Consider the following 27,329-nt stretch of genomic DNA (forward strand, 5'->3'; position numbering starts at 1 on the left):
TAGTTTGTTATATTTAAAAAATAAAGGCAATCATTAAACTGGTAGTTAAAATGTAATTTTTATTTTTGTGGAATTAAATAAATTGAAAATTGATTATTCTACGTTTTGTTATACGATTATAAAATCATATGTATACGTTATATAAAGACGAATTGGGAAAGTGGAGGGTTACTTCACAAAGATTTAACTTCTTAACATCATAATACATTTACGACAGACTTAAAACTAAGACAAGTCAGAACCAGAATTAATAGCTTCCCACAATGTTGTGTCAAAGCTAAAAACAAAAAAAAGAATACCTTACGAAATAATAAATATTTAAATAATTAACTATTTTGTTTTACATAATATTTTAAATATATTTAACTTTAAAGTCTTAGCTATACATCAAATAGATTTTTGATACTTACAAACAATTAATATGACAATTTATTTATATTAATAACTGTAAATGCTATTATTATAATAAAATAAAACCCCTAATTATGTACATTCACCCCAAAAATGATTAAAATTGGACAACTTATTATAATACATAACAAATAATAGATTACAACATCATATTAAGAATAATTTTGTTGTAGCTACAAGACAATAATTCACAACAAATATTAACGTAATATTATAAAACCCACAATATTCCTTAATTTTAAATAAATTCAACACATTATATGGATAGTTAAATGTTTTTTAAAAGTATTTTTTTAATACTAATTTATAACTATACATAATATGATGTTGTAAATTTGAGATAAAAGTATAATTTGTATGTAATATTCAAATATAACATAATCAATACATGAAATACTGTAACCATAATATCACATGAAAAAATACATATATTATAACACAAGTAGAATACCCAGGTAAGATTCCTATATTGATGAATACATCATGCTTAATACATTTGTTTTATAATATCAAATACATTTTTCCACTGGCCAATTCATTTTTATAATTTTTGCTGAAACGACCACATTACAGAATCCGTTTTGGGTCATCACTAGAATGGATTGTAAATAGCTGTTGGTGGTTGATTCGGTTGAAATAGCGGATCTGCTGCCAAAACATTTTCCGTCTGTTTGCTGTTACTCATTACGTTCACATACATGTCTTTCGCGCCTTTAAAATATAATAAAATATTTTATACAATATAATATTTGATAACATTCATAGTATTTAAATACAGGCCATTAATCTTTGTGTTTTTAATGTCTTATCATAAAAAGTACCTCGTTTTCGCTGTATTTTAAATTGATTTTGTGTTTGATTAGCTGGAGAACTATTAGCTACTGGGTTAAAATTTAATTCAGAATCCATGGGAGGAGCTGCCTGCTGGGGAGCTGAGTCATTTCCAAAATTTTCTCCAATTGTCTATAATAACAATACATATTATATATTATTTATTTATAATGTAAAAATAATAATAGTTTCAATATTCTTTTACATCATTATTGTTTGAAGGTTTCCAAAACTTTGTTAGCCCACCAAGCCATGAATTTTTTTCTTTTTGTGATCGTTTATTGTCCTCTGGTTTTTTTACTGGTTGTTTATTCGCATTCGAACTAGGGACCTAATGATTCGTATAATTGTCTTGTTTAGTATAATTTTTGAATATTTAATTATGCTCACATATTTTAAAATACCTTTGGATCTAGTTCAGCCATTTGGCGATCATAAAAACCAAATTTTGATTTTGTTGATACTGTATTCTCTGGTTCAGCAGCTGTCAATGTCAGATCTGGAGAAATTGTAGAAATTTCTGATGTCATTTCATTTTGATTATTATGAATATTTACATCTCCTGATATGGACGAAGGGTCATAATATTGTGTAAATTCTAAAAAAACATAATAATAATGATTAAAGTAATAATTGTTACAGAAAACATGTTAGTAACTTGTTAATTTAATATTTATGGAATATATATGTATATAAATATTAGTTAAAATCAGTATGCTTTTAATTATTTAGAAATTCAATTGTTTTAATTAAATGTTAAAATTATAGTGAACACAATTATTTGAAATAGAGTATTACTGTTAATTTATTAGGTTAATTATAAGTTGTACGTATAGGATTTTTCATTATTCAATTTAGATTGATTTCTATGGTACCTAAGGTCAAGGAAACAAAAAAATAACCATTTACAAGAATAAATAATTTATTTTTTTCTTAAAACCATTATAGAATATTATAGTGTATAGCGTACAATACAGATTAAAAGCGTTTTTAAAATAAAATATACATAAAAAAAACAATTGAAAGCAAAAAATTTACACTACGAACATATAAAAATAATAGTAGTTGTAGTTCATGAATTGATCTATGGTGAAGTGGCTCACTGATGATCTTATTGAATGTCACCTATTAGCATCCAACAAGGAGTTTAAAATACATACATATTTTGAAATAGCTAAATTATTGTGATCTAACTTAAGTTTTGTCTTTATTTCTCTCATATTTTGTCAGTTTTATTTTAAAACTTATTAAAATTATTTAATTTTTAAAATTTTAAAGTTATTTAGTACACATGACAATTTCTTATAATATTATAATATTATTATAATATTGTGTATTATTTATTTTCATATATTCTTATTTATGTATTCAAACAATTTACCGGCTTGTAATGACGGTTCAATTATTGCTTGTGAAACAGCACTTGGTTGCCAATATGGATTAACTGGGGGAGGTTGTACAACTTGAGGAGGAAGTTCTTGAGGTGGAGTTTGTGGTTCATAGTTAACGGAATGATCAACGTTCAAATCTGGAATCTAGAAATTCATATAAAGTGTTTGTTTTTTTAACTAAGTTATATATTACATTACATTTTGTTGTTCATATGGTTCAATTGGTTCGTTTGAATAATTGATAGGATTTGTTTGTTGTTCTATTTGCTGTGTTGGTAGAACATTATTTACATTATTTTCAGCATTGTAATTCTAAAAAAGAAAAATATATCCAATTGTAAAATATGTGTAAATACTTAATTGTATTTAGTTTAAGTAAAACAAATTGAAATACACTTACACTGCCTGAATTCGACAGAACATGTTTTAAATCTTCCAACCAATCTAACGTATCCATTACTCCTGACAGGTTGATATTTGACATTTGCATATAATGCAAATCTGTACCAAGGTCCACAATGTTAGACACAAATCCTGTGTTCACCGAGATAGGCGATGCAATTACTTGTGTCGCAATGGCCTCTAAATACTGAAGAGCATATTCGCATTCACCATACTCAGCTAGACGAACTGCTAATAAATATTTGTAAGGCTAAAACAAAAAATTATAGTTTGTACATACATTCGAATCTTGTAAAACTTTTAATACAAAATAAAGAATATTTACCAAAAGACTAGGGATGAAGAAATTGCTGTTGTTTAATCGAATGGCAAACTCATAAGCACTTGTAATTAATATGACACGATTGCTGGTATTAGTGTTAAAAGGTTGATTAGAAGATGTCCCCAACAGAGTAAACTTAGATGGCATCCCTGGCTCCACTGGCATGTAAGAAGTTAAATAACAAAAATGGGCACCAAAAATATCACCTTTTGCGCCTAAAATGCAACAGTTATTGATTATATTAATGTGTAAGCAAAATATAATTTTATTATATATAAGGTATATTAACCTAATGTGTCACCAAGCTGTAAAATTGCATTATATGCATTGTTAATGTTCACGTGTTGATTACTCAAAATCATCGCTAAATGCTCTCTCCAATCACCCCATGTACTGTCTGTACAACACTAAAACACAATAAAAGATATTTAAAGAAATTGATTTAAACTAAACATTTAAAAATATGTATATTTAATAGTAGGGATTTATTAAAAAATATCTACTCTTGTCTATTGTTGACCCTGAAGAGAGTGACATCACTATATATTAGTCTATATTAAATTAAATATGAAGAGTTTATTGCATCAATGTAAATACATTTTTCTTATGTAATTATGCATTTAAACGACTCAACTTTTTTAAAACATGCATCTCTCAAGACATGTTTTGGTACAAAAATACTGCCTGTCTGTTTTAGAAGTTGAAATCCCCAACATTGATATTTCTTAGCTATGTTAACATCAGCAGAATAATTTTAGCTTCATGTCAAGAAGTGTTTATCATACTAGCCGTACTTAAATGTGTTTGTATCAGAAAACTTGATTTAATATAATGCTATCCCATTGTACACACTTAAATTGTATGACAACAATTATATAAAATACAGATATAACATTCATACAGTTTTAAATTATAATCAACAAAACACAATAGTAGCGGTCAAAATATGATGTTTGCAAGTGTTGCACTTGTTACATCTAAAACAATTTTAGTGTTGCAAATGTATGATTTGCAATGAAATTGTATTTAAGGTTAGCTGGAGATCTTTGCCCCGTCCGGCTTAGTTGTACAAAGATTCCCTCATCCCTTTGTTTTATGTGAGAGGAGTATTGTTTGACTTTAAAGACGAGCAAAATTCATAAAATAATTGTTTTAACATAAATCTTTAGGACAAAAACTGTAATTAACACTGACTAACATATAGTGAAAACACACAAACTGTTGGAATTCTTTAAAATTTAATGCAATAATTTCAAATTAGTAATTATACTTACTGTAGTACACGATGGTACTTTTCCACTGTTAAGTTGGAAAAATGTCTGTAATGTATCATTTGAAGGAATAGTTTGGAAAAATTTAGATTTAATGTAATTAAAAGTCTTCAAGTCCATATAAGAACCTAACACAAAAGCTAATCCCCAGTTTTGACTTTGTATAGCAAATTCTAAAAAAAAAAAAAAACTGGTGAATACAAAATATTGAATAGTAAATACTAAAAAATTGTATACTAACCTAATGCTTCTGATTTATTTCCTTGTAAAAGTAAGTCTCTAAAATGTTTAAGCGGTTCACCTGACATTTCTTTAATATTTTTCATGCTCATACTCTCAAACAAAATACCCTCAACTGGGTATTTAGCAACATTTTCCATAAGCATTTCAGATATATCTGTTCCATCAACAATCTGAAAATATTAAAAATACATTTGAATTTTTTTTAGACATGTTGATATCTTGGTGAACATCAATATAATATTTACAAAAATTAACGTGTTTAAGTCCTGACAAAAACTAACACATTTAGTTGTTTTTTCTAACAAAAGCTAACACATTTGTATTTTTTTCAGCCAAAACTAACAATTATTACTACATAAACATAAATTTAAAAGGATAGTGTTAATTTTCGTCGAACCACTATACGTGTCCGTCAATTTCAGCAAGACATTTTTAATCAGTTTTTGTAAGGGGCGTCAAGTTGATTTGTATAGAAGTTTTTTTGTAACACCTTCAATTCGTTATTTTTTATTTGCTCGACATTAAAAAACAATATTTACCTATTGATTTTTTTAGTGAAAATTAACAACAAATTTCGCTTTACACCAATGACTAATGAGTAATTAATATTTTCTACTTACACCACTTCGTTTTGTTATCATGCTTATCAATTCATACAACAGACGTTCAGAATTATTTGATACTTCTTCTACTAGTTTATTCAAATACTGAGTTACTACATTTTTATGTGTTTTACCTCTATAAAAACACAAATAAATATAATTATATTTATAAAAATAATATGGCATGTAATAACAGAAACAATCTCACTAACAAAACAAAAGGCGATGGAAATTTGTAGAGTTCAGCTGCTTCAGTATCATCAGGATCAGGAGAAATTTTAATAATGCTCAAAGTTGCATTCGAGGAATCTAATAAAAACAATTTCCCAAAGGCCATACTCATTTTTGCTAAAACATAAATAAATTATTACTCAACTTAAAAAAAAATTCTACATTTCATTTTAGAAAGTATAATTAAAGAATCACAGTGCATACGAGTAAATGAAAGTAATAACTTGCATTTTACGTGTCGTAACTTAAAACCCATCAAACAAAACTCTTATTCAAACTTTTAAAACTGACACTAGCTAAAAAGGTTAATGTTGAAAGTATAGAGACTTTAGTGACAAAACAGTTTGTTATTATTATAGAATTTTTTTTCTAAAGAAAGTTATGCAAATAAGATAAATTTGTATTTTATATATCATAATACATTTGTCAATGAAGTAAAATGATAAAATCAAAGATCAATTTTATAAAATTATTATAGTCTTAACTGTTATTGTGTTTAAGGGGTTAGAGGTAATTAGAGGGTTGATAAAATAGGCATTTAAACATTTTTTTTTTTTAAACTTGTATACTGTTTTTTGTTTGACATCTAATATCAAGTTATTACACTATTAGTCTATACACTATACCCCCATTCCCATAGAACTAAGAGATCAGCTCAGTTTGAGGGTGGTATAATATGTTTTCGAGGGTAAGGAATCTGAATCTGAATCCGGCATTATTTTTCGCAAAACCCCTTCATAAGTCATTGTTATTAACAAATTTCAACAGATTTTTATAAACCATCAGCTTTATGATTAAAGTGGTTAATGTTCTAAAAAAATACTTCAAGTAAATATTTATTTTCTATATTTAACAAAGAATTTAGTTTTAGAATTATGCAAATTGGTCAATTATTGCCTGAAATATTATCAATTGTTTATCGATGAAGAGCGTACATTGTCAATTGGAGCAATGTGAGTCACATATGATGCATTTTTCAGCTAAACAATCATAGTTATTGTCAAATAGATTGCTTTACATTTATGCTAAGTTAATGGGTTATATAACCTACCATATATGTAATATATAAACTAAATATATTTAATTTTCTTAATTACATTCAACATAAATGTAAAATTACCTATAAAACTAATTATATAATTACCATTTATGTGATACTTGGGATACCTAGGAGGTGTTGTTCGATGAATTTCTCTTTCTTGTTCTAACACATTACTTAGATGACCTCTGAAAATAAATTAGTAAATTAAAATTTAAAATAAATACATATAAAATAAAATGATGACATACATATCATGTGATTGAGTGGATATAGGAGTGCTACATTGTGAACCATTTTTTGTTCTAGATAACAACTTTTGCATTTCCACTTTTGCTTTATAGTTTGCATACCATTCTGTATAACCTTTAGGATCTCTTTCTCTAAATTTCAGTAGGTATTTTTTTTCTGAAAAATATAAAGATTTTATCATTAGGGTATATTTTGGTAAACTAATAGATATACAGATTTGTATCCAACATATTTACATGATAAATATAAATATGATGTTAAGATTATTTTATTGTAATATTTTGTTTAATAAACACGAAAGACGTCAAAAAATAACAACTTTAAAGTAGGATATTATTGTTTATTTAGACCAAAAAATAATTTTAAATAATATCATTTGCTTATTGACCATAGATGTGAATTATTTAAAAAAAAACACATGAATTAATTTTCATTAATTAAGTAATATTACCTATGGTATATTGTATTTAAATTTAAAATTAACATACTTTCTACGGGATTAAGCATATCAATTTGAGCCATACAATCTTGAATCGGAACCGGTGAGTATCTTCTATGATAATCAGAATCAGTCCTACTTGAAGGTCTATTTCGATAGCTTGAATCTTCTCTTTTAAAATAGTTATTACTAAAAAAAAATATACATGCATTAATTTTTACTTCATAAAAAGACAATTTTAGTTCTTTTTGATTGATACACAATACTAACCTTATTTCTTCTTGATATCGCCTGTCACGATAACTCCTCACAGGGGGTCTTCTATAACGATCAGATTCAGGACTCCTGCAATATTAAATTCTTGTTAAAAAAGAGACTCAAAATTTAAATACATGTGTGTAAATAATAATAAGAAGTTTATACAGTTTTTATTGTTTCTACAACATTTTGGTAAATAAATTAAGTGCCAATGCACGCATAAATGTCATGACGAGATTAAGCTTAATACACAATATTCTCACATTAATACAAGCACCTTACTCAAGTTAATTTTTTATTAAATTGGTTATTTATAAATGACATACAATTTATATATATACATATCTGATATCACTAAAGAAATATCAATGAGTAGATCTAAATTATTATTTATGACACATTGCATAATTTTAGTATGGTCAATAGCGAGTTTTTTACAACTAGGATATTTTGGACTACAGGTGAAGTTGCTAAAATGCCCTAGTTAAAATTGTAAGATGATAATGGGTTCACCTATCTGAACCGCAGAGCTGAACAGCAACTGCAGGCTCCGACAATTGCACCACACCATACCCCAGAATTAAAATTTAAAAATGGTAATCTTCTTATTCCAGCCTCAGCATATAGTTATTAAAGTATTTAGAAATAATAAATCAATTTTTAGATGTGAAACCACTTCTATAATAACCACTACTCATAAAATGTTTATGGTAAGGTATTAACTAATAAACATTACATGTTTTATGTTTATATTACAAATTTAATCATATTAAGTTTGATAGATTTACAATACTCAAATCAGCATAACAATTTAAATTAAGAGCTAACTTATTGAACATTAACCACAAAATAATGAGCAGTTAAGTAGTTTTACATCTTAAGTATTGAATCATTATAATAATTACCTATAACGTCTTCGTCTTTCATATTCATCAAATTCATCATACTCGCTTTGGTATTCTAGGTCCGAGTGGTCGTAGCTGTGCAAAGCAAGACAAAACATGCCAAACATTGTGAGAGTTAAAACTTTTAGAAATATAATATTAAAAAAAGTTGGTAAACAAATGTTAAATACCAAAACTGTTAAGAAATAAGTAAAATATAAATATTTTTTGTAAAAACAAATTACTTTTCATGGGGATTTCTATGTTTGTAGTGTTTAAATTGATGGTTTCGAGATCTGTGTGATCTATATTCCGGTTCAACATCTGGACTCTGTGAATTATTTGCTTCTTCTTCTTCATAAAAATAATCTTCTTCACTTCTAAAATGGATAAACATAATTGTTTTATACTGACTGATACATAAAAATGAATTCAAACATACTCTTTACGATGTCTGTAAGGTGGTCTTTTATCACGATTCTGGTAACGTTCCAAATTTTTGCTATATTTTTTTTGTTGTAACCCTCTTCTTGCATTTTTATGACCTTCTTCGGATACAATATTTGCCATAGGTACTGATGAATCAGAATCAATGGAATGCCGTCTCAGATGTTCATCATTTTTTTGGTTATTCCTTGGTTGACTATATTTTTGAACACCTTCTTCTCCAATATTACCTTCAACCATTCTATGAAAACCAGGTGGTGGGGGATGCTTCTTTTCATTTCTTTTTTCTGTTTTGTCATAATTTTGAAATCTATCTGTAGTGTCAAGTTGATTGGAACTTGATAATTTTAAATTATTTTCATGTGAATCAATACCAGGTTTTGTATGGTTTTGAACGGTTGACCTTATATAAGGGCTTGTTTCATTCATATATCCATCTGGTCCAGTTCGTTCAAAAACCTCAGGATCTTGAACTCTGGGCCGACTCTTTTTAATGACTGTAGTCGGTTCTTTTAATTCAGAATGAGACTCATTTCTGAACGAATCGTCTATATCTGTCTTGACTGATTCATCAAGTTTCTGATTATCAGAGGTCTGATTAACAAAGTCTTCAAAATCTCTATGTAAAACTTGACGAGAATGACCTTCAAACTGATTTTGAAAGTGTTCTAATGATGGGAGCCTTTTAAGTGTAACTGAATTATTGTCTTGATTTTGTAAATTTAAATTGTTATCAATTGACCTAGCTCCAATTTGTGAGCCTGTTACATGCCGCTGCGTAGGAATATCATCATCACTTAGTTGTCCAGGTACTGTGCGAACATCAAAAGGTTGAGGACCACATGATTCAAAATCTTTATTTTCTGAATTATCTTCAAAAGATTTTGTTTGGCCAGTGACCAATCTATGAAGTCCAACTGGTGGTCTATCTAGAATTAAAAATACACAAAAGTTAAATGTAATCTCATACATTTTTTTTTTTTTTAATTTGCCTCATCCGTTATAAGGAAAAAACAAAAACTCAAAAAGAGCTTGAAAATATAAAATATAACTACCACCATCATTTTCCACAGAATTATTTTTTGTGTAATTATTTCTATCCACATTTGTAATTGGTATGCTATCACAAGTATTAGAACCTATGACCTAGAAAATAAAAAACAAGATTATTAAGGATTTAATTTGCGAATCCTGCCCAATTTTAATATTATTTATTTTAACTTTGGAGTAGAGAATAAAATTGCATACATTTTAAAAATACAAAATATTATGTTAAATAAATATTTGTTCGGAATTATGACTTACTTTGTTATGATTATTGATCTGTAAACTATTCATAGCAACTTGAATTGACTCATTTTGAAATGACTCTGGTGGTAATATTTCTCTGTTTTCAACATCTGCCCAAAAATTATCTTCATGTTCAACAACATTAATAAACTTCTTATTGACATCATTTTCTGGATGTATGTTAGAGTATGCTTTTGTATTACTAAATAATTCTGATTGGCTGTCCGATTTCTCAAACCAATTATTACTATGCATTGCAAAATTATGCTGACCATTTTCCATTCTATTATCAATATTGTTACTAACAGCACAATTGGTAACTGTAGGTTGGGTAGATTCATTAGTGGCAGCTGAAATACTATAGCTGTCGTTCAGTGAAGTATCCAAATTTTCAATAGATTGTGGGTTGGTGTTTTGCTGTGTATTTAAAGATTTATTTTTGGCTGATTGGTCTACATAACTCCACTCATTTCCCCAACTCCATTCATCATTTTGTCGAGAACTTTCATTCTAATATTTTACAAGAATAAATTGAATTAATATATCAAATTTTTAAATGTATGTAAATAAACAAAACTCACAGGCTGTGGAATATTTGAATAAGAATCATTATTCCAAAAATTGTTGTTTGACATGTTAAACTATTTGTTTTACATACTGAAACAAAAATTAATTAAAAATTATTCCGAGTGCAGATTTTATTGATCAAAGACTATTTTAAAAAAAGAGTGAGAGAGAGAAAGAGAGAGATCTAATTTGTTGCAACAATCAAAGCGCTATTTTAAAGTGTCAAAACAAATCAAGTTTGATACCTTATTCTATTTACATAAATACCGATGTATAGATAAAATTAAACAAATATTCTTACCAATTTGTGTTAAAATATTCTCATCGTATTATATATCTATTCACTAGACTTTACTAAATAAAATAAAAACATAGTTAATAATTTTAAAGTATTTATCTGTATATTCTTACTATTTAAGATCAACTTTCACAAATCTAGAAAACTTGAATAGTTCACGTCACTGAAAAGAATTATTGATATGCAATAATATGAATGTAGCAAAATTAATAATAATAGGGTTATAAAGTCCAAGAGCTATCATACAGTGTAACCATTCTTACGTTTTATTTGGCACCATGGACTATGCGTATTCGTATTGTATGATAAAAAATGACATTAAATTGTATTTTTCTTCTACAAAATAAAATAGATTTCCATCTAATAATAATTAGACAAAACTTTTGACTTTATTTATGAATTTGGATTAAGTTGTCATTAAATCACTAACTTAATTAAAATAAATTTTAAACTATACTATTTTAAAAGCGCAATTTGGGTAGAGCTTGGATTTGGTTAGCACCCGTAGTTATGAATCGAGTATCGCCAAAATTATTTGTGTTTAAATGGGACTTGGTAGATGGGATTTTTCTAATCTATGATTGAACACCACCACTTACTTTAGTGACATTGCGCCCAGAATTCAATAAAACTGATGTATACAGTTTATTGACTCAATATTATATTTATAATGTACCCCCGAGACCTATTACCAGACTATTTGTTAATACGACAAAAACACATCATTATTAATTAATTGTATACATTCAGCTATTTATGTTATTTCTTTATTTTAATTTAATATTATTTTCAAAAAACTGTCAAATCATCATGGTTTTATTTTTTTTTTAAATACACAATTTAACATTTAACATTGTATTCTATCTGTACTTGCTACATAAGTATAACCATTGATTATATATTATAGTAATTGTAAATTATAGTAATATAGTATAATCAATGGTATAACAATACAATAATTTTTTTTATCGTAAATCGTAAAATAATATGTGCTTATAATATACGTGTCAAAACGGACCATATCAGTTAACTATTGATAACGACTTGATTTTGATAACAATAATTTTTTTTCAAAAGTCAACACGTATATATTTTTAACAATATTTCAAATCGGAGCTTTACTTATTAAAGAGTATTATACAGCTTGTACGATCGATTTATTTATGTCAAAATGGTTCTATTAACTATGATAGCTAGAATACCTGATGGTTTACCATTAGCAGCTTCTATGCAAGATGATGAACAGGTATTTGTGTATTATGATTTCTTTAGTCTCCTGACTGTTCTCGACACTTATGTAAACATTATTTGTTATTGTATGACCAATTGGATGACAATGTTAAATGTAGGTCGGAAGGAAACTGGTCGAGTATCAAAATCAAGCAAAACTTCTTTTCAAAAAGTTAAATTTCCAATCTCCTCCACAGTGCACAATTGAATCCGTACCATATTACTTTCAGTAAATTCGACAAAAGCTATTTAAATAATTTATAATAATTTGGGAATACAGAATATACTTTATCTAACTTCTTTCTATTTTAGCTACTTAATTGAAAGAGATGTTTGTTACTTGGTATTATGCGAGAAAAATTTCTCTAAACGATCTGCATTTAGTTTCTTAGAAGACATAGCTGCAGAATTCAATAAGCTATATGGCAAACAAGTGTCAACTGTTACGCGTCCTTATACATTAATAGAATTTGGTATGTAAAGTATATTTAATTCATTTTTTAGTTGTATTATAGTATTTAATAATGTATTAAAATATATAACAAAATAGTTTATTTTCTAGTTATATATATATACATTTTATACATCTATTAGAATTGAGTTAGAGACAGTATATGTATATATAAACATGTTTTCCAAAAAATGTTTTTTAAATACAAAATCATAATTTCATATTATTTCAGATAACTATATACAGAAAGCCAAAAAAAATTATATAGATTCCAGAGTACGTAGAAATATAAACACATTAAATAATGAACTTCAAGATGTGCAAAGGATAATGGTTCAAAATATTGACGATGTATTACAAAGAGGAACAGTGTTATCAGGTATGATCAACATTTTTTACATATTACTAAACAAAAGTAATTATAATCAGTCACAGTTGGATAATACTCTCATATTTCTCTAAATATTTTTAAAACTTAACTGAACATATGTATACTTGTTAATTAATATTAGTAAAACAAAAAAAAGGGTTAAATACTTATTTATTTTATAAAGCCTCAAGCAAACACCTTGGTCGCCTAGCTACCCTTGCTACATTTCACAGTATGAATGGGATACATTCTTACCCCACGTTACTAACGAAGGGTTAATTAAGATTTCTTGACACTTGAATGTTAAATTGAATATTAAATAATATAAACTATTGTTGGATAAGTTATACTTATTGTTTTTGGATATATGACATACATAATATGTAAATACATAAATAATGATAAGTAAAGCATAATAAATTCTGCATAAGATATAAACAAAACAAGTTTTTATATTATTTAAAAATACTTGAATAATATGTAGTACTTGCATAAAAGTACATTACTAATATTAAAATGCTACAATCATTCACAATAGACACATACATTTAAACTTATTATGTATGTTTAATGATATTTACTAAAAATATATTTAGTTTAAACAAATACTGTACAAAAATATATGATATAACATATTTTAATTTAGTCAAAAACATAATTTGCTAATATAAGTGTTATTAGTTTATGTGTAAATATGTACATATATTTATTAAAATTGTTTAAATTAATATTTACCTATTTAAAAATTATATTTTCCTATAGCTAGATTGCCGTTGATATATATAATACAATTTTGATAATAACCTGTAGAAATCAAAAAATGATCCACTATTTTTCTACACAATGTTTAGTCGTGTAAATAATATATCAACAGCATTGCGCACAGGAGTGATAAGTGCTTTTTTGAGATAAGAGTTATAGCTAATTAATAGCCTTCTGCACATTGTGAACATAAATTGAAAGTAAAAAACTCAACATTTTGCTGCAAGGTTCCATGTAAATGGAATGAATTAACGACATAGCACTTAAAACTTCAAAAGCCATTCCTGTAAAATTATAAAAAAAAAAATTATTTATGACATTTGTACGCCTTAAATGTTATAAAATCAAAGTAATAAAAAAATAAAATTATTATAAGAGATATGTATATTACTCAAATATTACAGCTTGCGTATCGACGTATGATACTCACTTGTACGTCCCAAGTTTATCTGAGTCTGATACTCCCATGTGTGTAATAATACATTATTTTTAGAATTATTTAATCAATTTTTTAGAAATTTATGGCAAACATTATCGTATTTATAATTTATAAAAGTTGTTGATTATTATGCAATTTTTTTTAGAACTCGATACTAAAGCACAAAATTTATCAATATTGTCAAAAAAATACAAAAAAGAAGCAACCAATCTCAATTTAAAATCAATGTATGTAAAACTTACTGCTGCAGCGGTTTTTGTTATTGTATTATTTTTATATTTTTATGTGTTATAAATTGTATTTTATATTTATATGTTCTGCAAAAGGTTGGGGGGAAGTCATATTTTCTTAAAAATGAATATCTATTATAAAAAAGTATATATATATATATTTATAAATAAATAATTTTTGAAACTTGCCTTTTATTTATGATTTGATGTATAGTATTCTTCTTCAAGCTCATACAACTCTGTTGACATATCATCAACCAAACTAGTTAACTTTCTATCACACTCTACTTGTTTTGTACGAAAGAGCTTTGAATTTTGGGCTATTGCTTCATTTACAGAAGGGAAATCATTTAAAATTAAATATTGTTTCATATCTGAAACAAGTTTTAACAAAGACTCTCCAGCTCGAACAATGTTTGCTGCTCGAACTTCCATTTCAAATGCTATTAATTCACTTCTAGTAGCTTTAGAAATTTGCGTTTGGTCATCTTCGGTTTTGCAGAGTTTCACAATACCTAAAATTTGAAAAAAAAATAGTTATACTCTATACAAAAGACAAGAATATATAAAATTAGGTGCTGATCTAGCCTATAAAAAGGGGAAGTGTCTTTAAGTGGATGTCACATTTAAATTTATTTAAAGACATATGTAAGGGCTAAAGGGTCTTAGCCCCTCCCCCATAGGAGTTAATGGAAATAGCGCCACTAATGGAAGCTGACGCCTCTACAGCGTGGGTTCCAATTGACACAAATACAACCAACAAACTAACTACATAAAAAAAAAAAAACAAGCTATCACTATAGTTGGCAAAGTCAAAAGATGTCCATTGATGCAAGATACATATTCTTGATAAATGCATAATGATAATGCACTTATACAATTCTATCTTAATGTAATATGATGTTTTTATGATTTATATTATCAATGACCATATCAATAAATAATTTGAAAAATCGATTAATTTGGTATAATCGAAACTTATTGATACTTTGGTACATTTTGCCCAGCTCCGTACGACGTTTGAAAATAAATAATACAATAAATTCCTCACCTTCAAAATTTTCTAGCATACACTTGACATCACTTTTCAGCCGATTCGTATACGATTTAGTAACATTCATGGATGTAGACATTGCTAAATACTAATGATTTTAAATCAATTAAAACCAAATAATTGAAAATTTGAATATTATTTCGACTTTCAAGTTGTTTGACTTCGTAGTTCGTAAATAAATTTTTATCTATATTTGTGCTTAATGCTTATCATATAATCATACTATTTTGATAGCACAGATATTTGGTAGTTTCTTCCATGACTGATATATATGTTTTAGTATTTCATCCATGCTATTAGTATTATGATCTTAATCGTGTCAACATAACCTTATTTCACTCTTTCATTTCCTTGCCGTTTGTGACTTCGCCGTTGCCCATTTTAATTGTAAATCGTTCGTTTCTAGCGACTATTCGCATTTACATCCTCGTTTATCTAATTAATCGTTTAGTTTTTTTACACCATGGCTCCCAAAAAGGTAAGACACCGTTCTAAATTAATTATTTCATTATTTGTTTAAATTATTTTCTTTCAATTTTTCAAAATTGGTTAAATTATGTGTACCGAAATCTTTAATAGATACGTTAAATATTTTACTTAATTAAACAAATGTAGATTCCAGTGTTCCAATCTGTTATATGTTAAACTAGGTTTCATTCGATACATTTCTTTTATATTACATTTTTAATTTCTGTATTCTCTTATACAAATATAATGAAATAGATTTGCGTGGAGATATATATTACGTAGAAATGTAAATTACTGTAATTATATTTTACAGCCAGGTTCTAATAAAAAAGTTGGCAAGAAAGCTAAAATCGCCCCGGCTCCATTGGTTGCTGAAAAGCCTAAGAAAGTAGTCAAACAGAAAGTTGTAAATCCGCTATTTGAAAAAAGACCGAGGAATTTTGGAATTGGTGAGTAGTGTTTTTTTTTTGTTATTCTATATTCTGGTTTGACTGTTTATTAGTTCTGTATTTAATGTTATATATATATATATTCTAATCGCAATGATGCTTTTGAATTTCTTCACCTGAATATGTTCTTAAAACAAGATATATAATAATGTTGACAATGACATTCTGAGCGAAAAATTCAATATTTCAATATGCTTTTTTAATTCTTAATCTTATATTTTTAAGAAAACGAGCAACTTTATCAAATAGATATATGCAATTTTACATTAAATGTAAAATTTTGGTGTAGAACATAAAATATTCACTAAATGCTGAAATGTGAAACTACCTAAATTTGATATAATACCAAGTATTATGTTGTTATGTTACAGTAGTTATGTTGACAATATATTTTAATTATTTGCTATGATGCTTGAATTTCTTCAACAGAATTTAGTTTGTTAAGAACATTAAAAGTCATGTTGAAATTGACAATCTGAGCTATATCTATTGAAAAAATTGTATGATGAGTGTTCCTTAATTCATGTTGACAAATAGTGATAGAATTTTACATACTAGAGCTTTTTAACTCTGACAATTAATTGTTTGAACTAGGTAACAACATTTTTATGTGTACAAATCATTGATCATTCAGGCAGGCTATTCAAGCCTTGCACCATTTCGAAATTTCAATTTTGTTTCAACTACTTTTCTTATTAAAAATTGTCAAGTAGTTGTATTTACCCATTGACCACAGCAAAACCTGTACAATATTGATGTCCCGTATGAGCTATCTTCTTATTTAAGTCTCGATATAGTATATGTGATAGCAGGATGTAAGCAGTGTTATAGGCGACAGCCAATTTCAAAGGACTGATATTATTATTAAAAATTTCACATATGCAATGATGAGTGATATTTAGTTGAATGATATTATGAAATATATTTTTTGAGCTTTTTAACTCTGAGCATTACTTAAGTAGAAATCTTATTTACTTCTAGCCATTACCTTATTTTATGTTTGATATCTAGATGTGGTTGAGTATATTTTATGTTAAGCTGTGTGTGTTTTTTTTTACTTTAGTCTAGTTATTTATAATAAAACAATATATGTATGGACTTTGCTTATACTTACTTCTAGTTGCTGCATCAAAAATTTAAATTGTCAAGATCCTTTTATTGCTATGATGATATACCTAATGAATTTTGAAACATTGTATGAGAATATTTCACGAGCTTTTTAACCCTGAGCAATTAAGTCTACACGAGTTTTAAATTTGAAAACAAAATTAAATTATTTCATAAACCTGGCTTGGAATTATACCCTTCTAAAATGTTGAACACATTTTTAGATATATTATGGTATCTAAACACATTGATTGATCTATAGTTTTTAATTATGATATTTTGTGTAGCCTAGCTTAAGAATATTTATTGTAGGTATTTTTTTAACATTTTATTGATACAATATTTAATATTTCAGGCCAAGACATTCAACCAAAGCGAGATTTGAGTCGTTTTGTAAGATGGCCCAATTATATTCGTATTCAACGTCAAAAGGCTGTCCTTCAGAGAAGGCTCAAAATTCCCCCACCAATCAACCAGTTTTCTTTTGCTGCTGACAAAGCAACAGGTATTTTTATTGTAAAAATATATCAAATAACTAACTGTAGTATAAATGGATTATTTAAATTAAAGTGACACAGCTTTTCAAGCTCATGGAAAAATACAGACCTGAAACTGCAGCTATGAAAAAGAGGCGATTGCAGGTAAAACACGTTTTGCCATTTTTAAGTAGTTCAAATTTATCGTAAAATTCTATTTTGAAGAATGATTTAATAGTTATTATAAATTTGTACCTAATTGTTAATAAACTATTGTTCGTTGTTTTTAGAAAAGAGCTGAGGACAAAGTGGAAACCAAGGAAGATCAGCCAACCAAACGTCCATGCGTTATCCGTCAAGGAATTAACACTGTTGTAAACCTTGTTGAGCAGAAGAAAGCGCAATTAGTCGTTATTGCGCATGATGTTGATCCTTTGGAGGTATTTTATTGAGTTTCCGATATTATCAGTGATTTATATAATAACGTTTTTTTAATTTAGTTGGTGATATATTTACCTGCATTGTGCCGTAAAATGGGTGTACCATACTGCATTATCAAAGGAAAGTGGAGGTTAGGAAACCTTGTACGTCGTAAGAATTGCACAGCCTTAGCTATTACACAAGTAAATAATAATATAATATTTTAATAATATTGATTTTATTTATTTAATAATAACACATTGTTCTAACTAAAAACTGTATTTATAGGTTGACAGTGGAGATCGTGCTACTCTAGCAAAATTGGTTGAATCAATTAAGAACAACTTTAATGAACGGTTTGATGAATTTAAACGTCATTGGGGTGGTGGTGTTTTGGGTGCCAAGTCTGCGTGCCGTCTCGCCAAAATTGAAAAAGCTAAGGAAAAGGAATTGGCACAGAAACAATAAGGATTATGTTAATTATGACATTTTTCTTAATAAAACATCAAAAACCTAAATATTTTTGAATTATTATGTACTGAAAACCATCTTATTTCCAATAATTATAAATGTTGACTTAATATCCGTCCAACACAAAGCCAGTGGCCAATTTAATATAAAAAAACCTCATATGCTCAACTGGGATCCAAACCGTTTTTACTTAAGAGTTTTTCTTTATTAATTTTGTATTTTGACTAGAAATACATTTTTAAAAACCAAGATTAGTAGATTATAATAGTTAAGTCAAAAGCTGCCGACAAGATTATTGGTTAAGAGAGGAGAACATCTATAAATTATTTTAAAAAAACAATAATGCAAGTATGTCCTTAAAAGATTAGTGTAACTTTAAAGTTTTAACCTGCTATTAAATTGTTGGCTGTTTTTTCAATATTTTATTTAGTAACTGCTATTAAGAAAATAGTATATTTCTTAATCAAAATTAGAGAACCCTTTAAATTTACCAAAGATCTGCTAATATAATGTGCTATAGGGGTTTTTACACTTATGCTTGATTTGCACAGTGATTAGTACTTGTCACTAATACCTAACATGTAAACAGGTTAAAAGATAACTAGGCATTAGGAAACTGCAGCGCGAGTGAATAGAACTCTAGTTATTATGTTTAATACCTGCTGAGCATTATATAAATTAGGTAAAATATGGTGCACATTATGTTCCAAGTAGCAATATTTAGCTTGAAACTCTCTAATAGACAAAAGGAAAAATAGATTGCCAACAAAACATATTAACTGAGATACAAGATATGAAAAATTGCAGCTTATTTTGTAGTTTTTGCAAGACTGTTTTTTTCCGTTAAGCAAACAACCAAGTGTCAAACTTGGTGACCGTGAGCACTAACACACTGCTACACAACCCACTTGGCTATTAGATTTGTGCTCTTAGTATAACTAAAAATAAAATAGAATACTGAAATCTACAAAGTACAGAATCTTATGATGTTATTGTTATTTTTTTTTTTACTTCATTAGCAAATGCTAGGTTCTAGGGTGATTACAAATCCAGTCTACCTACTGTTTTCGTCTGTTGAACCAAAATACCCTTTCAGATCCAATATTTGGGTAAAGAATAACTTTTTTGAAAAATGTATTTTTATATACGTCTGAAACTTGGTTCCAAAAATGTATAGTTACTTTTGACTGACATGGTAAACTGTGTCACTATAAAGAGACAGATAAACGGTTCAATATAAATTGTCTATAATTAATACAATGTACAATATTAAATATTTTGTTAGCTCACTGTACTTGTTTGATATGATTATGAAAGCATCTAAATAATTTCTTCGTACTTGCAAAGTTAATCAACGGGTCGTTTGTAAATACATATATTTCTTTAGTTCTGATACATTCAAGTACATTGTTTAACAAAAAAGAGTATGTTATTTGTACTAGGTAACATATTTGTAAGTAAAAACTATGAAATAGGTAATAATGACTAGTAATTATACTTATGACGTGAGTAGAAAACCTAAAGGCTTAAATTGTAAGTTTACCATTAAGTTTTAAAATAAAAAAGAAAGTGAAAAATGTTAATAATTTTTAACACCCTTTCCCCGTTATCCTCAATCCAGTATGCACAAACACTGAACGATATTTTAACTCCCACATTCTAAATTAAGTATTTCTTGTGGTTTTCATGTACGTGTAATATATTGTGTTTAATTACCTAATTGTTTTTGCTCTAAAAACCCGTAGACTTAGTAAAACGCATTCTGCATTGTCTTGATACTTTTAAAATTGTTTTTTTACAGAAATTATTGTTAACTGTTATAAGTTAAAAGAAGCCTAGTTTAATTATTAATTAATAGTTATTACCGAATTCCTCTAAATAGAAGCTTTATGTTGTTAAGTACTAAGTTTAATAATATACATGTATTTAATATTTTATAAAATCCGTAGGTATAACATTTTTTTTTTATTTAGTCAAGTTACAGCACTGTCTGTGGCGCATGCGTATCGATGTATGTTATGTTTTTTGACGTAAATGTAATGCGTTTAGCGCCTTTAACAGTTGTTCAGATACTGTTGTAATATAATATTTGATTAATAATCATGTTTCAAGTTGCTGTATTGTGCGAGTCTCATATCTAAATAGTATTTATTCCATGCTAACGTTTAAAACTAAAGTTTAATAACTTTTTATAAATTATTCCATAGTGTTCTATCAGTAATCGTTATCTACTCTCGACTCTCCTTATCTTTATTCTGTTCCCTAAATTTTTCATAAATAATTATTTAGTTCTATGGATTAGGTTTTCTGAATAAATAAAAATTGTATATTATAATAATAATATTATAATTTTCGGAGTTCACTGATAATGGGAGACAATTACGAGAATGAAGGTAATGTATTATTATGTTCACTATTAGGTAATAATTACATATTTAACTGGAATCATATTAATATTTGTAAAATAAACAGACTAACATTTCGTCTAGGGATAGAAATATGTAGTGCTCGAATTGGAAATATTAAAGTAGGGGGATGTTTTTTACTTATAAAAAAAAAGAGCGTACCTGGAATTTTTTTCACCCCTTACGAAAACCACACGTTTTAAAAATTAGTAAGGGTATGCTACAATTTCTGGAAAAAATAGATGGGGGGTACTTAGTCCCCTCGCGTACCCTCCCCCCACCATATTCGAGTATTGGAAATATGGTTTGTTCTAAATCTTTCACAAATATAACCAAAATAAGTCGTTTAATAGTTAGTGTTTCAAAAAAATATTTAAATTCTGAAAACATCTGCTCTAAATAGTAAATATGGACATGAAGTATCAATTATATTATGATTTAATGGGGATCTTACCTGGTAAAAAGTTGTGAATAAGTATGAAATTATTACTTTCACACAAGACACTTAATATTTTATAGATATTCTTTTAAATTAGATTCTGTTTTTCTTGTTATAAACAAAATCCTTATGGTAGGTTGCTATCAAGTTATATTAAATCCTACCAAAATATAATTAGTTAAATATATTAATTAGGTTTAATTTAGGTTTAAACATATAGAGTATAAATATTTTCAGTGTATTTTAAATTTTTAATTCATAAGAGCCGTACTAGAGGGGGTGGGGAACTAAGCTAATAGGTGTATGCCAAAAGTGCAATATATTGAACAAGTGAGGGAAGTGTACAATTTGAGATATTTTTTAATTCAATTTTCATTCTACTAAAACATAGATATTGCTTGACTTGATCTGTTTATACTACTTTTTTCTGATTAGATTTATTTGGAAAAACAGAATTTATCTCGTATACTACTTTGTTTAGAAAACACTACCGTTTCTAAATTTCTACGTTAGGTTTCTGGTGATCGATAATTATAATTCAATATGTATAAATTGAATTAATTCTGTTTTACAAAAGATTAGTAAATTCGAGCACATACGAAAATTAAAATTTGTTATTAATTGACAACTTTTAACTTTGTCTTCGTTATCTACCTGTGTTTTTTAGTTACAACGTAATAGTAACATACTCTACTTTAAAACAATTAATACTATGTTTAACTTTTTTTTTATTTAGGATATGACAATGATTATCAAACAAAGGCCAAAGGAAGTATTTTAACTAGGAAAAATAATACTTTACCTGTTTGGGGCAATGAACGTACTATGAATTTAAATACCCTTATACTAACCAACATTCAATCATCTCATTATTTTAAAGGTATTTATTATTATTTTTTAAGGTTAAATTCATAAGGGTGTTACTATTTAATTTTGATTCATGTTTCAATAAAAATTCTTTAAATTTATTTGGAATTTAAGTCATATTTTAATTTTTCAGTTAATTTATATGAACTAAAAACTTACCATGAAGTAATTGACGAAATTTATTATAAAGTACAACATCTGGAGCCATGGGAAAAGGGAAGTCGCAAAACTGCTGGACAAACTGGCATGTGTGGTGGTGTAAGTATGAAATCCGTTAGCTATGTAATTATTAAATTGCATTAACCCTTTTGTTACTGACATCCTCGAACATCTCGATTAACTTTAAAAATTGAATTAAATATTAACAACGTACTATCAAAAATGTTCTTTAAACACAAGTTCTAGTATAGATTGATGATAAAAAAATCGATACAGCTGTATTGATAATTAATATCAGTCCGATACCTAAAAAAATTGTTGATTTTTTTTTCAAAAAAAAAAATCCCAGGAACAAAAAGGTTAAAAAATGATTAATAAAAATTTTTTTTTAGGTTCGTGGCGTTGGGGCAGGTGGAATAGTATCTACAGCATTTTGTCTTCTATACAAACTGTACACTTTGAAATTAACTCGCAAGCAGGTAACTGGGCTAATTACCCATTGCGATTCACCTTATATACGCGGTTTGGGTTTTATGTACATCAGGTAAGTTTTCAGAGAAACTAACCCAAAGTACTTTGGAGGATGACAAAATTTATTACAATAACGAAAAATGTCTTTTCGTGAATTATTTTTTAATTAAATATAAACTGTTAATAATAGTATTAGTAGTTATATAATACTATAAATTGTTGTAATTTTTTTTTCCAGATATACTCAACCTCCTGGCGATCTCTGGGATTGGTATGAATCTTTTTTAGATGATGAAGAGGTAATTTTTTTCTTTTGTAAAATATGAAAAGTAAAATTTTAATTGGACCTATTCATCTATTGAAGTGATTTTTGACAGCCTTTGTCTTTGAAGTACATTGATTAGCATTTATAATATTAACATGTAAAAAAAAAATTAAATGTGTTTTAACTTTTAAATGTTAGGAGGTGGATGTTAGAGCAGGAGGCGGACAAATGATGACAATTGGAAATGTATTGAAAAGTTTTTTAGTTAAATTAGAATGGTTTTCAACATTGTTTCCCCGAATACCTGTGCCTATTCAGGTAGGTAGGTCAGGAAAAAAAGATTGTGTTTATTTTAAAATATTGTATTTATGTATCTATTTAATTTTAGCAACAAATAGAAAAAAGAATGAATGAGAGATATCCTCATGTTGCAGAAGAAGCACCTAGAAGGAATGTACCTGAAAGAAGTTACAGGTAGGCCTTGTAATTTTGTTTTTTTTTTATAGACTTGGGGCTTTAACATATATTATCTTCTATATTAATTCTACTAAATTTTTCCATTCAATCCTATGTTCTCCATCCAGGTTTCTATACCTACAAATATATAGTATTTTCATATGTTTCTATTTTACCATCAGACTCAACCATCTATGCTTTTATAGGTTTTCCTTCTGCTTATAAATCTGCAATCATTTGTATGTTTAAACAATATATTATAAACACTATACATTCGTTTTTTCCATCTATTTGAACACAACAGTATTATACTGATTACATCTACCCTAATTTCCCCTAACTCAGGTATAATATAATAAATACTAATTTATATTTGAAGTTAAATCCAATTTTGACTGAGAATACTTTATTTTAGGGGAATAGCAATCTATGCTTAGATACTTCAAGTTCAACTCTGTAAAATTTAAGATCTGAAGGTGATGGTTGATGAACCACTACTTAATCACCTTTTAAATAGGTTGTTATAATTAAATAACCATTCAACTCTAAAAATTCTTATTTTGTTTTAGCCGAGACAAGGATTTCAGCCGAGACAAGGATTTTAGTCGAGACAAGGATGATTATAGAAGTAGAGATTACTCTGATAAAGCAAGGTCTCGGGATAAGGTTGATCGAAATGACCGTAGAGATAGATCACATAGAGACTATCGTGACAGAGATTATGAACGGAAGTCTAGCTATAAAAGTTCGAGAGAAAGGTATTTTTTAAATAGATATAATACTTATGGGTTTTTATTTGTGAATACTTGCAAAATATTATTGTACTTTTGTTTTTTAATTTAATTTTAGGTCGCCTTATGCTAGTCGGAGGGATGACTATAGAAGAAGGTAATTCATTTCTTTGGATAAAAGTAATGTTTTTGTTATCTTTTGATACATTTGACACAAAAGTTGATTTCAAAAGCTGATGACATACTCTGTAGGAAGCGTACTTTAAAAATTGTTCTTCATTCGTCACACATTTTTACTAAATTTACATATTTTTATGATATTCTATATTCTATCAGAGCCTTATATAATTTCCATCTATTTACACTATAATAAGCTTGATTATAGTCAACAAATACCATGTACATATCCTTACTGTATACATAATGCATTGCATTGTTTGTGTTAAGGTAAAGATATGATAAATTGTAGATATTCTTTTTCTAAAACTGCAGAATTGGTATCTTCCTATAATTGCCTCTGTGTAAGGTGTTCTCCTTTCCAAGAAGAGCGTTTATAGTATTTTGTAGCATGTATCTACCAAAGAGATACCTGTAGTTTTTTGTGTCAAAGGTGTCTCTATTTTTAAATACTGGGCAAATTTAATGTCTTTAATTTTTTAAAGTAATTTTCTCATGAATATAATTTTTTTTTTAGCCATTCTAGAAGTCCAAAATATGGAAGTAGTAGAAAAAGAGAACGAGATGATCAAAGGTAAACTTACTATAGTATATTACAAATTAATTAAATAAATGTATTATTTTATTATTAGTAATACTATGTAAAATTGAAAAAATTGAGTTGTAGGTATAAATCAAAATAAATACTTTTGTCTTGTTTAGTAGTCTCCAATTATTATTTTTTTTTTTTGGAAGCCTGACTCAATATCTTTTAAACCATTGAACCAATTTCTTTTTGTAGCACTTCTATTGATCAGAAATGTTGTTCCTTTCAGTTATAATTATAAGTGACAATTTGTGACCTCTCTTAAGCACAAAAAGAATCAATATTTGTTTTTGCACATTTTGAAACACAGTATTTTTTAGGATACAGCACAAAAACTAAACAAATTGTATTCATTGTGAAAAAAATGCACTAACAGCCATAAATTAGATGTATTCTAAGAGTACCTATAACAGTATACATTTGTAACTTAAAATACAAAAAAAAAAACAACGCAACAACAATTTGTTTTTTAGATAAGTAATTTACAAACTTAGAAAAAATTTAATTAAGAATAACCATTTTTTTGTTCATATTCCTATGAAAAATAATTTTGTGCTCTTAAGTTTACATTACATATGAAGGGCTGCGGGGAAATAAAGATGAATGTCAATTTTTTAACATTCTGAGAAAATCATGTTTCTAATTTCAAAACGTAACACATTTTGCCTGTATGCCTAAACTACTGGTGGTCGTTATTCTCGACTAATTTGTTTTTTTCCCTGGTTCGAGCGCATGAAAGATACAATACAAATAATTTGATACCAAAATCTCATTTTCAAAAAAAATTGACATTGATCTTTCTTCACCGCAGCCCTTCATATATCTTCAGTCTAATAATTCATCAGAATTTAATGCCTGAAAACTATTTTCAGACATTAAATTCAAAAACTATGATCAAAAAAGAAAAATTTAGAATTAATCCATTCAAAAGTTAAAAAGTTAAAATGTTCTGTAGACTTTGACAACAGCTTAATAATTAAAAAAAAGTGCTTTTTTTCATACCAATCAAGAAATTTGACTATATTTCCGATATTATGGTTAGTTATACCAATGCTGACGCTATGATTAAATGAGTATAAATTAATTAGTATCTAAAAAGTGAATCGTTATCATACCGGTATGAACTATCAAATTTCTCGACTTTGTCAGTTTTGGTCTAGTTTTAGACATTGTCGTTAACAAAAAAGCATGTAAATTAAAAAGCTCAATTGGAAAATCATTAGGTTTTATTGTACAGTTCTTCACTTAAAAATTGTATTTCATAATGTATTTATATTATTTATAGATCAAGATCAAGGTATTGATGTCATGCTAAAGAATACATAAGACCTTCTTTTTTCCACACTTCACAGGAAGTGTGAAAATAATAATTTTAAGTTGTACATATATCGCAAATTACTTTTTTTTTTGTAATAAACGACATTAATAAATTTATATTTCAATATGGATTGTTTTATTTATTTTTATCATTTATATACCTAATTTGGAGTGTGAGTTATTTTTGTTTTTTTTTAAATATTTTGAGCAACGCATATTGTTTGTACTGTATTTAAAGCTTATGATGCTTAATCAATTAATATTGAACATAGATTTCTAAGACTTTTAGACGCCTCCGGAAAATGGCAAAAGAAAAAGATACTTAAACCGAATACACAAAACCAACAGTGG

At 27.3% G+C, this 27,329-nt stretch overlaps 5 protein-coding genes and 2 non-coding genes across 11 annotated transcripts; 5 read left to right on the forward strand and 2 right to left on the reverse strand.

The window, feature by feature from the left end:
- Positions 1-33: 33 nt before the first annotated feature.
- LOC126847123 (protein transport protein Sec16B) lies at positions 34-11,346 on the reverse strand. Of its 3 annotated transcripts, XM_050587197.1 has the most exons (24): positions 11,182-11,346; positions 10,895-10,970; positions 10,329-10,823; positions 10,079-10,169; positions 9,019-9,952; positions 8,822-8,956; positions 8,598-8,672; positions 7,705-7,779; positions 7,484-7,623; positions 6,995-7,151; positions 6,849-6,931; positions 5,686-5,821; positions 5,492-5,609; positions 4,870-5,041; positions 4,632-4,801; positions 3,647-3,764; positions 3,361-3,572; positions 3,034-3,285; positions 2,832-2,945; positions 2,624-2,777; positions 1,647-1,840; positions 1,448-1,573; positions 1,233-1,374; positions 34-1,122 (listed from the first exon to the last, which is right to left on the reverse strand). In XM_050587197.1, the coding sequence occupies exons 2-24, from the start codon at positions 10,946-10,948 to the stop codon at positions 1,004-1,006; spliced, it is 4,266 nt and encodes a 1,421-aa protein (XP_050443154.1). In that variant the 5' UTR covers positions 10,949-10,970; positions 11,182-11,346; the 3' UTR covers positions 34-1,003. The 3 variants fall into 3 exon arrangements, with proteins under 3 accessions (XP_050443154.1, XP_050443155.1, XP_050443156.1); XM_050587198.1 differs by lacking the exons at positions 34-1,122; positions 1,233-1,374; positions 1,448-1,573; positions 1,647-1,840 and adding an exon at positions 2,147-2,367; XM_050587199.1 differs by lacking the exons at positions 34-1,122; positions 1,233-1,374; positions 1,448-1,573; positions 1,647-1,840 and having other exon boundaries at positions 2,650-2,770.
- Positions 11,347-12,231: 885 nt separating this feature from the next.
- LOC126846194 (vesicle-trafficking protein SEC22b) lies at positions 12,232-15,894 on the forward strand. 2 transcript variants are annotated; one of them, XM_050585438.1, is made up of 5 exons: positions 12,232-12,424; positions 12,528-12,637; positions 12,721-12,881; positions 13,092-13,238; positions 13,414-13,593. In XM_050585438.1, exons 1-5 carry the CDS (start codon positions 12,350-12,352, stop codon positions 13,506-13,508), a joined length of 588 nt encoding a protein of 195 aa, XP_050441395.1. In that variant the 5' UTR covers positions 12,232-12,349; the 3' UTR covers positions 13,509-13,593. The 2 variants fall into 2 exon arrangements, with proteins under 2 accessions (XP_050441395.1, XP_050441393.1); XM_050585436.1 differs by lacking the exon at positions 13,414-13,593 and adding an exon at positions 14,576-15,894 and having other exon boundaries at positions 12,233-12,424.
- Positions 13,890-15,907, reverse strand: LOC126846195 (mediator of RNA polymerase II transcription subunit 22). Its single transcript, XM_050585439.1, has 3 exons — positions 15,712-15,907; positions 14,850-15,175; positions 13,890-14,275 (listed from the first exon to the last, which is right to left on the reverse strand). Exons 1-2 carry the CDS (start codon positions 15,791-15,793, stop codon positions 14,853-14,855), a joined length of 405 nt encoding a protein of 134 aa, XP_050441396.1. The 5' UTR covers positions 15,794-15,907; the 3' UTR covers positions 13,890-14,275; positions 14,850-14,852.
- Positions 15,908-16,053: 146 nt separating this feature from the next.
- On the forward strand, positions 16,054-19,152 carry LOC126846193 (60S ribosomal protein L7a). The gene is made up of 7 exons (XM_050585435.1): positions 16,054-16,192; positions 16,496-16,631; positions 18,094-18,243; positions 18,309-18,379; positions 18,505-18,654; positions 18,715-18,837; positions 18,923-19,152. Exons 1-7 carry the CDS (start codon positions 16,178-16,180, stop codon positions 19,100-19,102), a joined length of 825 nt encoding a protein of 274 aa, XP_050441392.1. The 5' UTR covers positions 16,054-16,177; the 3' UTR covers positions 19,103-19,152.
- Positions 17,511-17,583, forward strand: LOC126847298 (small nucleolar RNA SNORD36). The gene has a single exon (XR_007687042.1). It is a non-coding gene; the product is annotated as a small nucleolar RNA SNORD36 (small nucleolar RNA).
- LOC126847300 (small nucleolar RNA SNORD36) lies at positions 17,790-17,865 on the forward strand. The gene has a single exon (XR_007687044.1). It is a non-coding gene; the product is annotated as a small nucleolar RNA SNORD36 (small nucleolar RNA).
- A 2,011-nt stretch (positions 19,153-21,163) lies between the features above and the next one.
- Positions 21,164-27,105, forward strand: LOC126847146 (pre-mRNA-splicing factor 38B). 2 transcript variants are annotated; one of them, XM_050587236.1, is made up of 11 exons: positions 21,164-21,498; positions 22,686-22,829; positions 22,950-23,074; positions 23,368-23,519; positions 23,685-23,745; positions 23,910-24,029; positions 24,100-24,185; positions 24,755-24,925; positions 25,017-25,055; positions 25,593-25,649; positions 26,947-27,105. In XM_050587236.1, exons 1-11 carry the CDS (start codon positions 21,474-21,476, stop codon positions 26,963-26,965), a joined length of 999 nt encoding a protein of 332 aa, XP_050443193.1. In that variant the 5' UTR covers positions 21,164-21,473; the 3' UTR covers positions 26,966-27,105. The 2 variants fall into 2 exon arrangements, with proteins under 2 accessions (XP_050443193.1, XP_050443192.1); XM_050587235.1 differs by having other exon boundaries at positions 21,168-21,498; positions 24,737-24,925.
- Positions 27,106-27,329: the final 224 nt, after the last annotated feature.

Source organism: Adelges cooleyi, unplaced genomic scaffold (genome assembly GCF_023614345.1).
Source record: "Adelges cooleyi isolate 19-005CV unplaced genomic scaffold, UGA_ACOO_1.1 ACOO_flye_CR_arks_rails_tigmint_CR_PRNA_9, whole genome shotgun sequence".
NCBI classification, from domain to species: domain Eukaryota; kingdom Metazoa; phylum Arthropoda; class Insecta; order Hemiptera; family Adelgidae; genus Adelges; species Adelges cooleyi.

Coding starts and splice junctions, on each gene's coding strand:
- LOC126847146 (XM_050587235.1), top strand. CDS start 21,474: ATGGGAGACAATTACGAGAATGAAG. Junction 22,830..22,949: donor ATCATCTCATTATTTTAAAG/GTATTTATTATT, acceptor TTAATTTTTCAG/TTAATTTATATGAACTAAAA. Junction 23,075..23,367: donor AAACTGGCATGTGTGGTGGT/GTAAGTATGAAA, acceptor ATTTTTTTTTAG/GTTCGTGGCGTTGGGGCAGG.
- LOC126846195 (XM_050585439.1), bottom strand. CDS start 15,793: ATGTCTACATCCATGAATGTTACTAAATCGTATACGAATCGGCTGAAA. Junction 15,176..15,711: donor TATGCTAGAAAATTTTGAAG/GTGAGGAATTTA, acceptor TTCAAATTTTAG/GTATTGTGAAACTCTGCAAA.
- LOC126846193 (XM_050585435.1), top strand. Junction 18,244..18,308: donor TGCTGCTGACAAAGCAACAG/GTATTTTTATTG, acceptor TTTAAATTAAAG/TGACACAGCTTTTCAAGCTC. Junction 18,838..18,922: donor CAGCCTTAGCTATTACACAA/GTAAATAATAAT, acceptor CTGTATTTATAG/GTTGACAGTGGAGATCGTGC.
- LOC126847123 (XM_050587197.1), bottom strand. CDS start 10,948: ATGTCAAACAACAATTTTTGGAATAATGATTCTTATTCAAATATTCCA. Junction 10,170..10,328: donor AGATCAATAATCATAACAAA/GTAAGTCATAAT, acceptor TTTATTTTCTAG/GTCATAGGTTCTAATACTTG. Junction 1,574..1,646: donor TGGCTGAACTAGATCCAAAG/GTATTTTAAAAT, acceptor ACGAATCATTAG/GTCCCTAGTTCGAATGCGAA.
- LOC126846194 (XM_050585436.1), top strand. CDS start 12,350: ATGGTTCTATTAACTATGATAGCTAGAATACCTGATGGTTTACCATTA. Junction 12,425..12,527: donor CTATGCAAGATGATGAACAG/GTATTTGTGTAT, acceptor TGTTAAATGTAG/GTCGGAAGGAAACTGGTCGA. Junction 12,638..12,720: donor TCCGTACCATATTACTTTCA/GTAAATTCGACA, acceptor TTTCTATTTTAG/CTACTTAATTGAAAGAGATG.